This window comes from Epinephelus fuscoguttatus, linkage group LG22, assembly GCF_011397635.1.
Source record: "Epinephelus fuscoguttatus linkage group LG22, E.fuscoguttatus.final_Chr_v1".
Lineage (NCBI taxonomy): Eukaryota > Metazoa > Chordata > Actinopteri > Perciformes > Serranidae > Epinephelus > Epinephelus fuscoguttatus.
The window spans coordinates 880,682-898,241 of record NC_064773.1 but is presented as its reverse complement, the minus strand read 5'-3'; the positions used below and the strand labels follow the sequence as shown (position 1 = coordinate 898,241).

Sequence of the window (17,560 nt, the reverse complement as noted above, 5' to 3'; positions counted from 1 at the left end):
TACTTGTTCTTTACTTGACAGTTTTCATCATATGCCACTCCCTCCTCCTCCTCCATCTAAGGACATCATTGAAAGGGCAGATTGGGCACAGGCCCACAGGGCCAGAGTTTCAGGGGGCCCCTCTGAACGTCACCTGCAAAAATGTCATTCAATTTAATATGTAGATCACAGAGAGATGAAGAGGACCTGCAAGGAGTTACGGAAACTACAGGAAGGGTCAGAACAACTACAAAGACACATAAAACAACAACAAAGAGACAGAAAATGACCCAAGAGAGACAGAAAATGACCCCAAAGACACACAGAATGACCCCAAAGAGACAGAAAATGACCCAAGAGAGACAGAAAATGACCCCAAAGACACGCAGAATGACCCGAGAGAGACACAGAATGACCCCAAAGAGACACAGAATGACCCCAGAGAGACAGAAAATGACCCCAAAGACACACAGAATGACCCCAAAGAGACAGAAAATGACCCAAGAGAGACAGAAAATGACCCCAAAGACACGCAGAATGACCCGAGAGAGACACAGAATGACCCCAAAGAGACACAGAATGACCCCAGAGAGACACAAAATGACCTGAGAGAGACACAGGATGACCCCAAAGAGACACAAAATGACCCAAAGAGACACAGAATGACCTGAGAGAGACACCGAATGACCCCAAAGAGACACAAAATGACCCCAAAGAGACAGAAAATGACCCAAAGAGACAGAAAATGACCCCAAAGAGACACAGAATGACCTGAGTGAGACACCAAATGACCTGAGTGAGACACCAAATGACCCCAAAGAGACACAGAATGACCTGAGTGAGACACCAAATGACCCCAAAGAGACACAGAATGACCCCAAAGAGACAAAATGACCTGAGTGAGACACAGAATGACCCCAAAGAGACACAAACGGTGTGACATCAGGACTTTAACATCAGGACAGGCTCTGAGTTCTTCCTCCATATCCGCAGGAACAATGCTGTGAGAAGCTGCTGGACTGGAGCCATCTGCAGAATCACACATATTCATTAAAACTGTCTCAAGATACTAACAGCTCTCGCCCACCTGCAGCCATTTGTCTCACACCTGCTGCTGCTCTGCTTGTCCAAATGAGTCTGTTAACATTTCACAGGAAGGTTCGGCTTCATATTCTGAACCTTTTAAATCTTTCAGCTGCATATTTAGATTCTTCTTCAGCAGAGTTCAACACTTCAACATGTCTTTGGTCTTCTTTTGTTTCTCTGCTTCACAGTTTGATTTTGTTTCTCAAAAGAATAAAAAACACATCTGTGAAACAATGTTGACACGATGTGTTCAACAGTCAAATATAAAGTCAACTCTATAAATAAACAAATAAATAAATAAATAAATAAATAACATGACAAAGAGCAGAGGGAAACAGAGACTGATTCAGTCATAACTGACCTCTTGTTTCTGAAGGTTGCCACGGTAACAAGGATACCTGGTCATGAAAATTGCAGGCTAAACATAGACTGCTAACGCACACACACACACACACACACACACACACACACACACACACACACAGACCTGAGTCCTGTGGGTTTTATTAGTAGAGTTTGAAGGCTGAAGCTCCTCTGGAGTGATAACCGCGTGTGTGTGTGTGTGTGTGTGTGTGTGTGTGTGTGTGTGTGTGTGTGTGTGTGTGTGTGCAGATATTTTTATGTGTCCACACCGCTGACAGCCATGGCTGGAGGCACAAGGTTGCCTGTCTGTCCGTGCAGCTGTATGTCCACCACACTCCTGAACGTGAACGTGAACGTGAACGTGATGTGTCAAGAACACCTTGAGGGAATTTCTTCTCTGCACTCGGACTCAACGATGAACTGATTAGACTTTGGTGGTCAAAGGTCAGAGGTCACTCTTGCATCTGACTTATTCTCATGAACATGATATCTCAAGAAGGTCATCAGCAGGATTTGTCCAAGGGTCAAAGTTTTTCTAAGCAGACATTAAAGGAGCAATAAGCGGAAATTCATCATTTCTAGATTGAAGGAATTAAAAAATTGCTATGTGAAGAACTAGAGGTGTAATGTCATCTCGAGTATAGCATGACCTCACACACCCTCTCTGTGTGTTGATCTCCAGCCCATTGTTTACAAGCTGGTCCGGCTGCGCGTTAAAGAAAGGGACAGAACTCGGATTAACATTGGCCTTGCATTTCCAAGGGGGAGAGCACTGCGAGAGCTAAAGGGGCTACAGTCTGACTCGGAGCTAGCTCTTCTTCTCCTGGACAGGTACAACATAAAGTCAAATGTCTGTTTTAATTAGTGTTACAGTAACATTAGGCACATGTCGCTATGTCGATTCAATTAAATTTAATGTTACAATCGTAGCATGGGTTAATGTCCGGAGCTTGAGTTATTAGCGGTTGAGTTATTAGAGACCGAGAGTGAGTGAAAGACATCGCTAACTGCTAAACTAAGTCTAGACGAGGTGAGTGGGGGGTGGAGGGGTACATGTGGGGAGAGCAGAGGTAGAGGGAGGAGTGGCTCATGACACACTTTGTTTTGGTCTACAGGCAGTGCACAACAGCAAACTTAGTGGTGAAACGATTTCGCTTTTTGCCCCTTTAATTTACAACAGTGAGAGTAACATTAGTCCTTCAGTGTCTCGTCCTCTGAGCACCGCAGGACAGAGACTGAACTCAAACAGTCATGTCACATCCTGTCTGCTGTCCACCTCCCTACATCAGGCACATCCTTACTTTTTTATGTCTTCGGTCAGTGACTGTGGTCTCAGCAGGATGACGCCTGATGACGTGTCCATTATCACTTTGTGACGGACTTCGTGGAGGCAGCGTCCTCCGCTGCGTATCAGATGGTTAACACCTTCACATTGGCCATTACAAACTGATAATGGACACCTTGTTGGACAGTAGCCCTCATTTAATCCATTACTTTAATATCATAAAATTATTCTGATAACAATAATAATGATGAAAATAAGATGTGAATAAGAGCTTTAGTTTGTCCTCATTCCTCATGAAGATGTGACACAAGCAGCATCTCATTTATAAGAGACAGGAAGTCTTTGCAGCTTCACTTTCCAACCAGCTAAATTATTATAGAGTTAATCAACCAGGTGGGCAGAGTCATACAACCACAGGGCGGTGATTCTAGCTCTATATATTTTTTATTAGATGTAAGGAGAAGACAGTTGTCCCACGCGCCCAAAGACCAAATAAAATGTGATGAGACAGAGATTGTATCTCAGAAACAAAGTATTTGGTTTCTATGGACTCATAACAAGTTGAATATCAATATGTGGACTCATATGCAATATGAAAAATATTTCATAAGGAAGACATTTAATAAAGCTCAAGCTGAACAGTCAGATGCAGTGAAATGCATCAGTCTGCCTCTCTCAGTCCGTCAAACTAAATATATACGAAGAAATAAGACAGCAATAAGAAGAGACAACATGCAGCATGGAGACAGGGACCGTTCTGGTCTCACATGTCAATAAACACACTCTTATAATTTCTCCTCATTTTTCAGAAATCCTGACTGATGATAAGAGTGTGACTTTTCACATTGGACTGTTTCCCCTCACTCACAGTGTGTCGCCTCCTCTGTGGAACTGTAAATGAGAGGCTGACATGAACACATGAATATCCTCCTGACTCCTGAACACTGGAGCTTTAAGTACAAAGTCTGTTTTTTTTTTGTTTTTTTTGCGGTGAAATTGCGGCAAACAACAAAAATTGTGGCTAATGACAAAAGGAGAAAAAAAAGCAGGTGGAGCTCTTCAGAGAAGGACAACAGGTCACACAAACTATTTTGTGTCAGGTAAACACAGTAAAACTTTACTGCAGTGTAAGTACTGATAGCACACTGTGGAGATACTCGACCAAAAGTAAGTGTTCCTCATTCAAAACCTGACTTAAAATAAAAGCACTCACTGTGCAGACACTGTTCTTCAGCCTTTGATGCACCTCAGGCTCCTCCCACAGGGCAGCACGTTGACCAGGTTGGTCTCTGATGTTCCTGGCTTTGCAGAGGCACCATGAGCTGGAGAAGTCTTCCAAAGAGGGCAGAGGGCAGCCCAGGATTGTTTGAGCTGCTTTATGACCCTCTGAGCAGCCGGCATACCACACTGTGATGAAGGTGTAAACCCTCTGTCTAGAGTCACTGTTACTGTAACTGTAAGGAGGGCAGGGTCGGCTCTGTGCCTTCTGAAGTCAATGACTAGTTCCTTGGTTTTGCTTGTGTTGAGTGCCAGGTGGTTCTTGGAGCAACTTCTGGATCTGGTCTCTGTAGGCCGACTCATCTGCTCCAGTTATGAGTCCCACCACAGTGATGTCATCTGCAGATGTAATAAATGTGTAGAGGGCATATCGAAGTGGACTTAGCACACAGCCCTGAGGAGCGCCAGTGCTGAGTGTGAGGGTGGAGGAGCAGTGGGGGACAATCTGCCCGAAGTGTTTTTTAACAGTTCTTTTTAAAGTTGTTTTCATGTCTTGTCTGTTTTAATTGTTGACATGTACGACTCTGTAACTCTGTTTTGAAAAGCTCTTTATAAATAAAGATTGAAACGTGGCGATATCTTTGGTGTGGCTCTAACACGGTGGTCCTATGTCACACAGTGAGAGAGGTTCAAAGATGGTCGTTGTCACGGTCTGTGATCAAAGACAGCCTGGGATCAAACTCTGACAGTGTGACTGCTGTCACCACCTACGTCTACTGACCAACCAATAGAAATGCAGCATGAAATGACCAGTGTTGGGCAGTAACAGTAACCAGTAGTGTAACAAATGTCAGTAATAATATCACAGTTCCTCCTAATCTCATGACTTTGATTCTGTCGGAGGAAAGATGACAAGAACTCTGCTGCTGCAGGTCGTCGCACTAAAACTCTCTCAAAAACACGTCCTCAAACCTCTGCTCTGAAACACCAACTATTAATCTGATAGATACAAGTGGATACTGCTCCTTTAAGTGCCTGAGCCAGCTTCTGGTTGGTTCATTGAGCCACATGACAGATGACAGGCGGAGGAAGAGGGAGCGTCCTTGTTGTGATGAGCAGTAAAAGCTGTTAAACAGGTTTCTGTCCTCGTCTTCTTCCTCTTATGAAACATCCAGGAAACACACTGTACTGTACGTCAAACTCATCACCTGCAGTCAGACTGTAGGAATAAATATTACACACCAGAATGCAGTCACCTGGTGAACCTGGCGTGATGCATCAGTGTTGTTGCCATGGTTACCTGCAGTTTAATAAACGCTGGGCGCAGACTCGGACCCTGTGTGATGCTTCACACTGCAGTCTGTGTGTGAGCACTGACATCCATCAGATCTAAGAACGTTCCCTACGTGACATCCTGTCGGATAAAAACAGTTGTTTGTAAAAACTGAAGAAAAGTTGAAACTTGTTGTTTCATGTTGCAGCAAACAAAACCCTGACGTTATTTGTTTCCTCAGACTGTAAACGCGGCCCGTCAGTGGTTGATTGACAGTCTTCATTCAGTGCTGTAATTGTGTTTCACCAGTGCCATTTAAAAAAAAATTACCTCGCCTTCAATCTGTATGTGTGTGCACGCGTGTGTGTGTGTGTGCGTGCGTGTGTTTTGGCATCTGAAAACAAACCTCGCCTTGAGGTATTAACCATGTCAGGCCTCATTACACACACACCTTTCCTCTCTCTCTGCGTTCTCTCGCCTCCTTCATTTCTTCGTCCTCTCAGCCGTAAAATCCATTCAATCTTCTCAGTGTGCAGGTTTTCAGGATGTACAGTCAGAGTGAACACACTCACTCAGAATACAGTTTATTCAGATGGAAAACGAGTCGCGTACAGAATCTTAAAGACGTTTATTAGGTCCACTAAAAAAGTGGTTCTTTAACACATCATATAAACTGTGAATATCTCAAACATATGTACAGGAAACAAATCCAGACCTTTCTGTCTGATTGTTTAGAGGTCGATCTTCTCACTTGATTTATGAGCTCAGCAAACATTTTCCCAACGAGTTTATGGACTCAATCCCTCATTTCAAGTCTTCTGTAATGCAGCACAATGTTCACTTTGTCAATTATGATCTGATTCAGAGTAAAATAGACAATAAAACAGGCAATGCTTGATCGCCGGTATGTTGCTACCACTTGGGTATCCTCGACTTCTCAGTCAGATCCACAGCTCTGTACTGATGTCCAAACAAGGTCACTCAATCCAAAGATGGCGGCGATCAAAATTGTACTGCACCCCCATTTTGTAGCAAAAACGCCTAAAATGACATACCCAAATTAAAATGCCTGTAGCTTCTGAACCGCTCTGACTACATGCATGCATGAGGTCTTGGCAGAAAGAAAACTCCCTGAAGTTTCTTGTGAAAGTGTCAGAAACACTCTAGGTGATACAGAGACAGAGTAATGGGCCTCTGAAGTCAGTAACAAGTTGAAGACTTTGCCTAAAATAAAATAAAAAATGTGTTTCAGGATGAATAACTGTCTGTGGCTTCATCTGAGCAGGTAAATGACACTGTGGGGCTGTAGGCACACTATCAATGAACACTTGTTTCAAATTTGAAGAAGACTGCTCAAAGTATGACCATTCTACAGTGTTTTTACCATGAGAAGATCCAGGCGGAGCTCCACATGACAAGTGGGTCACTCTGCTTCAAAACAGTACTATCAGTGATCAAACAACACTCAGCCAGCTTCAAACATTGTACCTTATTGAAATCAGGTGTGATTATGATAGCTGATGTTGTTTATGACACAGAAACACCATAAAATATCACCAAATAAAGCCATATGAAACGTGAAAGTTATGATCCCACTTTCTAGACGGTATATCTCAGCCAAAAATAGTGGTAGGAGTGAGACTCTTACCTTTTATAAACCAGCTAAGTCCCCGACAGAGGAGGGGAGTGAGGACGTCGGCGTCCTGGCGGAGTTAGAGAGGTTAAACAGTCAATGGGAGGAGGTCTGGGTGGACGAATATCTGACTTACACACGAGGGATCGTTTTTTGTTTCCTGTTTCCTGCTGACAGTCAACATTTAGGATCAACTATGAGATCACACACAGATTTAACAGTCAGCACAATTTGGATTCCTTATTGGTTTAGCTGTTGAACTCATGTTGAAATCACTGTCATACAATCCTGTGGTTGGGTATTTTATAACAGGAGGTAAAACATGTCTTTATTATGCACCTGTCTGACACTCGTCCCGCTCACAGTCGTGGTGGTCACAGGCTCAGCCGTCTCTCCCAGATGGCCTTCTCCCTCTCTGCCTCCCTGAGCTCCTCCTGGGGGATCCCGAGGCACTCTCAGGCCAGATGGGATATGAAATCCCACTGGTGTGTTTAGGGGCTGCCCCGGGGTCTCCCCCACAGCTGGCTGTAATACCTCCACAGAGGGGGGACTTCCAGTGGGAGTCAAACACTGCTTCAGCTGGCAGCTTCTGGTGTGAGACAACGGCTTCATATCATCATAAAGGTTTGGAAAATGTTTCCATCACTGTCTGACGAGCAGAGAGTAACTAAACACCTGCTGAATGTTTGTATGAATTGTAATGTTTGTCAGCTCAACTACAAACTTCAGCAGTACAAAGATAACGATCAGAGAGCCAGAGGTGTTTCCTGCAAACATCCTGAGCATGCTTCATTCCTGTGGTCACTACACACAGCTCACGGCTGCTGCTGAGCCAGAATGCAGATCGACTCATAGATCAAGAGTCTCGTCTTAAAGCTGAAAACTTCCTCTTCACAACAAGAGCTTGGTGCAACACCTGGCCCACATGCCAATCTGTTCTGGCCTGGTTCCATACCATTTAGTTCAGTGATTCAAACAGGTGTTGTGCTAATTGATGGTTGCCTCCCCTGGTTGAAGCAACAATCAACCAATCAGAGCTTTGTTCTGTAATGCACGATCCTTGTGAATGTGATATCTGGAGAACGCCTCAAGGGAATTTCTTCAAATTTGGCACAAACATCCACTTGGACTGGAGGATGAACTGATTAGATTTTGGTGGTCATAGGTCAACATCACTGTGACCTTGCATCTGTCTTGTTCTCGTGAACACAATATCTGTAGAACACCGTGAGGGGATTTCTTTGATTTTGACGCAAACATCCACTTGAACTGAAGAATAAACTGATTAGAATTTGGTGGTCAAAGGTCAGTGTGACCTCACAAAACATGTTTTTGTCCATAACTGAAGAATTCATTCACTAATTCTGACCAAACTTGACACAAATGTCTAACAGGATAAAATAATGAAGGTCAAAGGTCAAAGGTCAGCTTGACTGTGACATCATCATGTTTTAACGTCATATCTCAGGAACAGAAGGGGAGACATTTGGTCAGATACTGAATTGGTGACTCTAATCTTGAAACTGTGCTGATTGTATAGATCTTCTGTGTGTGAAGCATCCATGTTTTCACTGACATGGATGGAGACTGTCAGAGACACTGGACTGGTGGGCGGAGTCATACAACCACAGGGTGGACTGGTGGGCGGAGTCATACAACCACAGGGTGGACTGGTGGGCGGGGTCATACAACCACAGAGTGGGCTGGTGGGCGGAGTCATACAACCACAGAGTGGGCGGAGTCATACAACCACAGGGTGGACTGGTGGGCGGAGTCATACAACCACAGGGTGGACTGGTGGGCGGAGTCATACAACCACAAGGTGGACTGGTGGGCGGAGTCATACAACCACAGGGTGGACTGGTGGGCGGAGTCATATAACCATTTTCATTTCAGAGCCAGATATGAACACCCATTAAACTGCATATTGTTTTTCACACTTCTGATTAAACACATAAAATAAAATGTATTAATCAGAGAGCTTTAGATGCTGATAGGTGGGTTTGACTTGTTTACAGTCTGTGTGCTAAGCTAAGCTAACTAGCAGCTAGCTGTGGGCTAGTATTTATCAGACAGATATGAGGGTGGTGTCAATTGAACTTCAGCAGCATTAGTCCTGTGTTTTGACAGAGACGGATAACGCTGTGTGAAATCTATAATATTAATAGTAAGAACGTTAATGAGAGACGGTGAAGAAGAGGACAAACAAACACAAACACTCATAAACAATAAGTACTGTGATTTTTCTTTCTCAGCCTCTCTCATTAGCGCTGATGTGTGTCAGCTAGCATGGCGGTTCACTAGCCAGTAGCCTATGGTACAAGTTCAATTTTAAGGAGCTCGTCCATTTAAAACCTATTGCGCACACACACACACACACACACACACACACACACACACACACACAACACATTACAGAGGCCATTAAGAATTTATTAGAGGTGTCTGTGTCGTTATAAATTCACAACATATTAGAGGGGTCATTAAGAAATGTGGGTCAGTGCACGCACACACACACACGGGGAGGTTATTAATGTCATTCATGAATGAGACTGACAATCCAAAATGACTAAGTGTGTGTGTGTGTGTGTGTGTGTGTGTGTGTGTGTGATGGATGGACTCAGGTGTGTGTGAAGCTCACTCTAATTGTTTTTTTTTCCTTTCTTTTTAAATATATAAATTTAATATCATGCCAGTATGTGTGTGTGTGTGTGTGTGTGTGTGTGTGTGTGTGTGTGTGTGTGTGTGTGTTCATGTGTGTGTGTTCATGTGCACTTTGAATATGCTCACTGAAGCTGAAAACACACCGACACTGCCACGGCGCAGCATGTCATGTGACGCGCATCAAGTGCTGCCCCCAGCACACACTGGACGTGTCACGCTGCAGCTCGTCAACAGTCGACCACACAAAGTTATTACTACTTTTACTGAAACATCTGTTCTTCCTCCTCTGCGTTAGCTTAAAATCAAGTGTGCACAGCCACTGATTAAAGCTGATTTCTCACCCGAGGAGCTGATCTCCAGAGCTGTGACTCAACAGGAAGTATCTTTTTGGTCATTGTCTTAATAATGACGGGACTCTGGGCCGTTTAGCTCAGGATGTTTCTCGACCTCAACGAGTCTCTCCTCATCTGAGTCTTTGTCACACACGAGACACAGCAACAGCTACAGAGTTCTCTTTATACATCCATGGTGAGGAGAGGAGTCGAGCTGCTACAGGAGCTGGTCTGTACAAGCAGAGAGCGAGTGGGGAAAATGCATTTACTTCAGGGGTTGATGCACATCCAGGAGCAGCGACACATGTCTTGCCACCACTGGGGTGGGGTTGTACATTGAAAATAACAGGTGTAATTTTGTAAACGTTTGAATCTGGGGCGCCGTCAGCCTCCATTAGGTGGAGTTGTGTTGCTACCTCCTCTCCCCTTGGATCTCTGCAAGTGATGTGAGGACTCTAAAACTTCACCTGAGCCTCCCTCGGCATATGGGTGAGTAGATAATGGCTGAATTTACATTTTTGGCTGCACTATCCCTTTAAGACTATTTCCCAAATCGAAACATTCTTGTGTGGTGTACAAATGGATAAATTTCGAGGAACATGAATGTCTGTGCAGAATTTAATTTCAAACCATCAAATAGTTTTTGAGATAACCCAGTTTGGATTGAAGTGGTGGACCAACCAGTTCAGTGCTGCTGCCACGCTTCGCTAGTGTCCAATCTTAAAGAGACTAAAGGTCTTCAGACATCTAAAATGTTGGACATGATCCAAAACAGTTTTTTGGAAAAATCTTCCCAAACCCACATGCACACATTATTGAAAATAAAAAAAAAGTTTACCCCTTAAAGGATCCTACAACAATAAGAATCCCTGAGAATAAACTAATCTGAAAGCAGTTAACCCAAACAGACCAGGAGTGACTCAGGCTCTGAGTCGAGTCTCAGTCATAAAGAAGACGGGTGATGTCCTCTTTGAGAGTCAGTTCCTGAGACAGAGACTGAACTTGGACCTGAGCCAGATGAGAATAGGAATGTAGAGGACAGTGAATGTCATACGATCCCTGCCAGAAACACCCAAACTGGTTTACCTGCATTGAGAGGCGCAGCAACACTGAAAACCTAATTCCTCATTGTGAGCAGCGACAGCAACAGAGCTGTACTCCTGCACGAGAAAGAGAGAACAGTTTCCAAGAAAGATTCAGTTTTGTTCATCGGGCCTTTGACCAAGTTTCACCCAACATCGGTGAGTACAGCTGGTGATTCACGGTTTCAGCTTTTCAGCCAACAGCTTTTGGGAACACGTTCAGCACAGACTGTAATCTGGACACTACGGCCTTCATTTATGAAACCATCGTATCAATGTGGGCGTGCACAGAGGCTACGAGCAAATCTTATGTCAGGTCTCGGCTCATGAACACAAGTTTGAGTCAGCGTGGAGTTGTGACGCAGGAGTTAATCTGGCTGAGCTGGGAAACTGTAATTAGACCATATTTTGACTGACTTCTTTTGCAGCCACCTTAAAAATGTGTAGTCGCCACATCGATGCGTGCTCTCTATCACAGCTGCCTGGCTCTGTGGCACTGACCGAAAGACGAACACCGCTGGTGGCCGGCTCTATCCTTTTTTTTAAAACACTGACAAATGAAAACACATTTACCTCCCCAGCTCGTTGCACTCGTTACATTGGTTACTGCTCTCTGGGGGAGATGAGGGAGTTATCTGACGTCACGTGAATAGATGGGAGGCTCGCCCAGGGTACCAAATGAGCCGCCACTCAGTGTCCGGCTTGGACACACGTCTGTCTCTTCTTACCCCAGTCACCCCAGAAATAGAAGCAGACCTGACACATCCAGCCACATGGTCCTCAGTCTGGGTCAGTTATGAGCTTTATATGAGTATCAGTATAAATATTATATGATATACAGGCTGATGTTATTCATATGTGTAGGCTAAAGGTTGGTACATATCATGGATGTATAAATCAAATATTCCAACCTTGAGTTGACTGTCTTCTGCAACGCCACTGACCGCAGCAGTGATTTCTTTCAATACTGCATTTTTCCGACTTCCTTTGATTGAACTTTTCAAGCTGCCAGAAAGAACCAGTCGGTTAAATTGGACCTGTGAAGTCAGCGTTATCATTTCTAGTTTAGAGAAGTTTCTCATAAACTCATAAACTCTAGCCCAGAGTGGCTAATCGGGAGGACCGGGACATTTCCCTGTGGACCGGTCTGACGTTAGGGCCGCGAGGGCCGGTGTTCAGTTTTCGTTTTTTTATATTGGGCCTTTGTTCAGTCATGGCAGTGGGTATCACGTATGCTGTGTCTCTCCAACTGTTTCCCACGGAGCTCTGTCCCGTTTGAAAGGCGAAGGAAGCCCGTATGTGGAAAGACATCGCCTCCGAGATGTAGAATGTGTATTATAGAAGAGAAACACACATTTCAGGGCCGCTGACTTGTATCATCAGAACAGACGTGTCCTGTGATTTTCAGCCTCCTTTCAGATTTAATAGAGGGGGGACAATACCTGACAGTAATATTTTCAGCTGTCAGGATGTGCCTGCTGTAAAGGGTAAATATAATCATAGAAGGCTGAAAATCACAGGACATGTCTGTTCTGATGATGCAAGTCAGCAGTGTAAAGCTCAAGCATGTGGGGGCCTCCTTTCATATTTAATAGAGGGGGGACCAGATCTAAAAGTACAGCTGTCAAGATGCCCCCCGCCACAGGCCTTTGCCACCTTGGTCTCGAACAAACCCAGGGAAAACCCTGAGAGATAGCATTATCAGAGAGAGCAACACTTTTTTAAATTTTTCAAATTTAATATTTAATATTTTTATTCATTCTTTTATTTCATTTTTAAGGTTTGGATATCTGTTAACACTTATTTGACAGAATATAGATTCTGATATTGTTGAAAAGAATGTTGTGTTGTAAAGAATAATGTTGGAGAGGTGCACTCATGTTGAAATAAATCTACACTGTGAAGCAACCCTTACACTGAGTCGGAAATATTTTAGAAAAATACACTGAATTACAAGAATTTAGAGAACAGTGCACTATTGTAGATTTAACATGTAAAGTTATAATAGGTCATGATCTAAAGTGGGCCGGTCTGAGGCATGAAACTCCAGGGCTGAAAATGAGTCCTACTCCAGCCCTGGGTGGAGTCTAGGGTTGAGCCGTGTACTCGGATAAAACAAGTATCCAGTACAGATAATGTACTTTTTACGAGTACGCAGCTCAACCAAATAAGATGTGTCGATATCTGTACTGGTGATGAAGGAAAATCCTCATGTGGGTAGTTTTGTTTTATCTCTTAATCTTGTGATCTTGTGATTCAGCTCAACCCGACATTGTTCAACTTCTGATCAATTTCAGGCTAAAAATAACAAACACCCGTTTCCTGTTTGAGCCACATCTACTTCAGGTTCAGACTCCACCCATTCAAAGTGCATTTACAGATACACATAATTTAGTTGGTTGAACAGGTACAGGTACAGGTACAGGTACAGGTGCACATGATGGTGCACTTGCTCATTTCTAGTGGGGCCTTTTAAAAAAGAATATATTGGGGCGTTTCACGAATCACACATGAGACCTAACATAAGATCATTCCTATGTCCAGATCTGTGTTGGTTTGTAAGTTTGAGAAATGAGGGCCTTTGTTCTTGTGCTCACACTGCACATGTGATCATGTTAATGAAGTCTGCTATGTAAAAGTTATTATGATTTTAGGTAATATACCAATAATCTAGCTTTTAACTTTTTGCTTTATGCACACAAAATTGTTTCATGATATTGTTGTAATGTGAAGCGTGAATTCTTGGTTTCAGAGTGTCGACATGTCAGCGACCAACTTTCTGCTGACTGAAGAGCAGCTCCTGTGCAGCATCTGTCTGGACGTGTTCACTGATCCAGTCACGTTACCATGTGGACACAACTTCTGCCACGACTGCATCACGCAGCACTGGGACAGCAGCACCCAGTGTCAGTGTCCCTCATGTAAAGAGCCTCTCTATAAAAGGCTCAGCCTGCGAGTCAACACCTTCATCTCTGAGATGGCTGCTCAGTTCAGAGAGTCTGCAGGAAGGAGCAGCTCGGACCAAAAGGCTGCCCAACCTGGAGAAGTCACCTGTGACATCTGCACTGAAAACAAAAAGAGAGCTGTGAAGTCCTGCCTGGTGTGTCTGGCTTCCTACTGTGACACTCATCTGCAGCCACATCTGACGGCAGCACCCCTGAAAAGACATCAGCTAACAGATCCTGTGGAGAACCTTGAAGGCAGGATGTGTACGATACATGATAAACCTCTGGAGCTCTTCTGCAAGACCGACCAGATCTGTGTGTGCATGCTGTGCCCTGTTCTAGACCACAAGTCGCATGAAGTAGTACCGCTGAAAGAACAGTTTGAGAGACAGAGGGCGGAGCTGGGGAGAAGAGAGGCTGAAATTCACCGGATGATCCAGGAGAGACGGCTGAAGATCCAGGAGATCAAACACTTATCAAAGCTCAACAAGGAAGCTGCGGACAGAGAGATGACTGATGGCGTTCAGGTCCTCACCACATTAATACAGTCTTTGGAAAGAGCCCAGACTGAGCTCGTTGGGACGATTGAAGCAAAGCAGAAAAAGACTGAGAAAGAGGCCAAAGGTTTCGTCCAAGAGCTGGAGCAGGAAATCTCTGAGCTGATCAGGAGGCGCGCTGAGGTGGAGCAGCTCTCACGCTCAAAAGACCCCCTTCACTTCCTCCAGAGCTTTGCATCCCTGAATGCTTCTACATTCACCAAGGACTGGACAGAGGTCAGCATTGATCCGCCATCATACGAGGGGACTGTGAGGAAAGCTGTGGATCAACTGGAGGAGACTCTTGGCAAAGAGATAAAGAAGCTGCTCCATGAGTCCGAGCTTAACAGGGTCCAGCAGTTTGCAGTGGATATAACTCTGGACCCGAATACAGCACATCATGCTCTCATCCTCTCAAGTGATGGCAAACGAGTACATCACGGTGCTGTGAAGAAGAATCTACCAGACAAGCCTGAGAGATTTAATCCCAGTTGTTGTGTTTTGGGGAAACAGAGTTTCTCTTCTGGAAAAATTTACTTTGAGGCTCAAGTTAAAGAAAAGACTAGATGGACTCTAGGAGTCGCCAAAGAGTCAATCAAAAGGAAGGGAATAATCCCACTATGCCCAGAAAATGGCCACTGGACCATGTGGTTGAAAAATGGAGATGAATACGCTGCTCTTGTTGGCTCCCCTCTACATCTCTCCCTTAAGTCGAAGCCACAGAAGGTGGGAGTGTTTGTGGATTATGATGAGGGTCTGGTCTCTTTTTATGACGTAGACGCTGCAGCTCTTCTCTACTCCTTCACTGGCTGCTCCTTCACTGAGAAACTCTACCCATTCTTCAGTCCTGGTCTTAATAATGATGGCATCAACTCTGCCCCTATGATCATTTCTGAGGTCAGTCGCACTGATCTTTTAAAGAAATGATTTTGTGTCAGGGTTTTCCAGCCCATTCTCATTCCCAACTCATCAAATACTGCCGCTTTGTCAGTGATTTTGGGGTCAGACACTGATGCAAAATGCACCTTTTGTGGATGCTACTGAGCAGCATCAGTTTGTAACGCCACCAACAACAACATAAGTCCACTGACACAGCGGCAATATTTGACACGCTGGGATGAGAATGTTCATGTTTTTCCTGAAATTCTGGTAAATTTTGTCACAGCATTGCATTTTTCTGAATGTGTTTTCAAACATGTTTCTTTCAGTCTGGTTGAATCAGACTCTGGTTGAATGTTGCCCCTTGGTATGATTCATTTGGATCCATTTGAACACCACAATTGTAAGCTGTTGCTGACCAAAAGAATCGCACCAACACCCTTTTGTGGAAACAGTTTCCATCTGGTCACAAAGGCATTCTGGGGTGACTTGTTTGTTGTGGGAACATGATCCAACTTCTGTTGTTCTCTGTAGGTTTGAGCTTAATGGCTCCTGTTGTTAGGAATAAATCAAGGTCTGACTTAGACGAACACTTGAGTCTGTTCTTTCTGCCCCAGACACATCTAGCAGCTGAGCATAGTGAACATGTTTACTTTTAAGTGATGCATTTTGAGTCTTTGTGCAAAACTAACGGAACCAAAGGGAAATTCAACAAGTTTACAAACTCATGCACCGATTCAGACCAGACATTTAGAAGACCCTTTGGCTTGTTTTAGCAGACGTGAAACTAACTAGATTAAAGGGATACTTTTGAAGTGGGGTTTTATGGGTCATTACCCTTAATGAGTGTATTACCAGCAGTAGGTATCTATTGCTGCATCCCCAGTTTGGAGAAGCAGATAGGAGTGCCAGCTGAGCAATGCACTGTTGGGTATAGGGGCAGCAACAGAATGTAATTCAGTCACCTAAAAAATCTTTACCACTTTACCTTGCTGTCAGAAAGCCCATTTAGACCATCTGTGTTCTCAAGACTCCTGAAAGAAATAGTAATTTTAACTTGTTGAGCACAGAAGTTGCTGGTCTACCGCTGCCTTCATCAGTTGTGTGACTTTGGTGAATTGAATCCCTTTTAAATGCCAAATTCTGATCTGAACACAGACTGAGGCAGCAGTAGACCAGCAACTCCTGTGTCAACCCGTTCTCATTCCAAACTCATCAAATGCTGCCTCCTAGTCAGTGGTTTCGTCATCAGATATTGTAGCACAAAGACTCCTTTTACAGTGATATGATACGCCGCCAGCTCTATCAGATTGTAACGCCACCTACAGGGTGGGCGGGGGCGGAGGTAGATGGGCCCAACAAACTGCAGACGACTTTCTCTCGCGAGCTTGCTGTTTGATTCCCATGTGAGTTTTTTTCTGAATCTTTAACAGTACAAAAGACATGCACATCCCAACGTCCAGTGGAGTGGGAAACATCTGGCAAAGTGGAGAACAAATAGGCTCGCACACAAGCGGCTCCCATTTGCAGGGATTTTAATGTAACGCAACGTTTTGAGCTCAAAAATAGGCTCAAAACTTCACTCTGCATTAAAGTCCTCCTAACTGAGAGCTGCTTGTGTGCGGACCGATTTGTTTTCTACTTTTTGCTGAACAAGAACATAAATGTTAAATCGAGGTGTTTTAGTGCCAAAGACTGAACTGTATGCATGTAACAAGCAGAGACTGACACACTAATCTGGACCATCATCAGCAGATGCAGGAGGATACCCTGTCCACTGACAAAGGACAGTAAAAACAGAAAACACTAAAACAACATGAAGCTGGCAAAACTTACAGCTTCCATGTTTGACTTTGGGTCGCAGACGGCCGGTTTCATCCTGAGCTTTATTTCTTGACATCCAACGATTCTGAAGAGTTTCCTGGAAATGTTTCCATCTTTCAAATGCTTATTCTTCCTCTGATGTCACCACCTTCTCCTCCATACACAGTTGGGAGAAATTTTCCTTTAGAGCTTTTTACCATGAGTAGGTACCTTGGTTAAGAAAAGAGTCGTGGTTTGGGTTAGAGTGAATAGCTTTGTGTCAGAAAGGGCTTTCTTAGAGAAAACAGGGAAAACCTTTCTTTGGTCACACTCCAAAGTCGTCGAAATCTGGCACTTGATCAGTGACGTCTGGTGTCAGACACAGACGAAAAGAGCCATCCTGTTTTTATCAATGAATTCTGGCTTTGAAGAGAGAAATATAACAGCTTTAGTTTCCTGTCAGAAACTGCTGTCTGGTGGCA

At 44.1% G+C, this 17,560-nt stretch overlaps 1 protein-coding gene across 1 annotated transcript; it reads left to right on the top strand.

The window, feature by feature from the left end:
* The first annotated feature begins 10,977 nt into the window (after window positions 1–10,977).
* Window positions 10,978–15,819, top strand: LOC125882771 (E3 ubiquitin-protein ligase TRIM21-like). Its single transcript, XM_049566624.1, has 2 exons — window positions 10,978–11,074; window positions 13,668–15,819. Exon 2 carries the CDS (start codon window positions 13,677–13,679, stop codon window positions 15,321–15,323), a length of 1,647 nt encoding a protein of 548 aa, XP_049422581.1. The 5' UTR covers window positions 10,978–11,074; window positions 13,668–13,676; the 3' UTR covers window positions 15,324–15,819.
* Window positions 15,820–17,560: the final 1,741 nt, after the last annotated feature.

Bases quoted from the DNA above. Each gene is read 5' to 3' on its own strand.
- LOC125882771 (XM_049566624.1), top strand. From the start codon at position 13,677: ATGTCAGCGACCAACTTTCTGCTGACTGAAGAGCAGCTCCTGTGCAGC.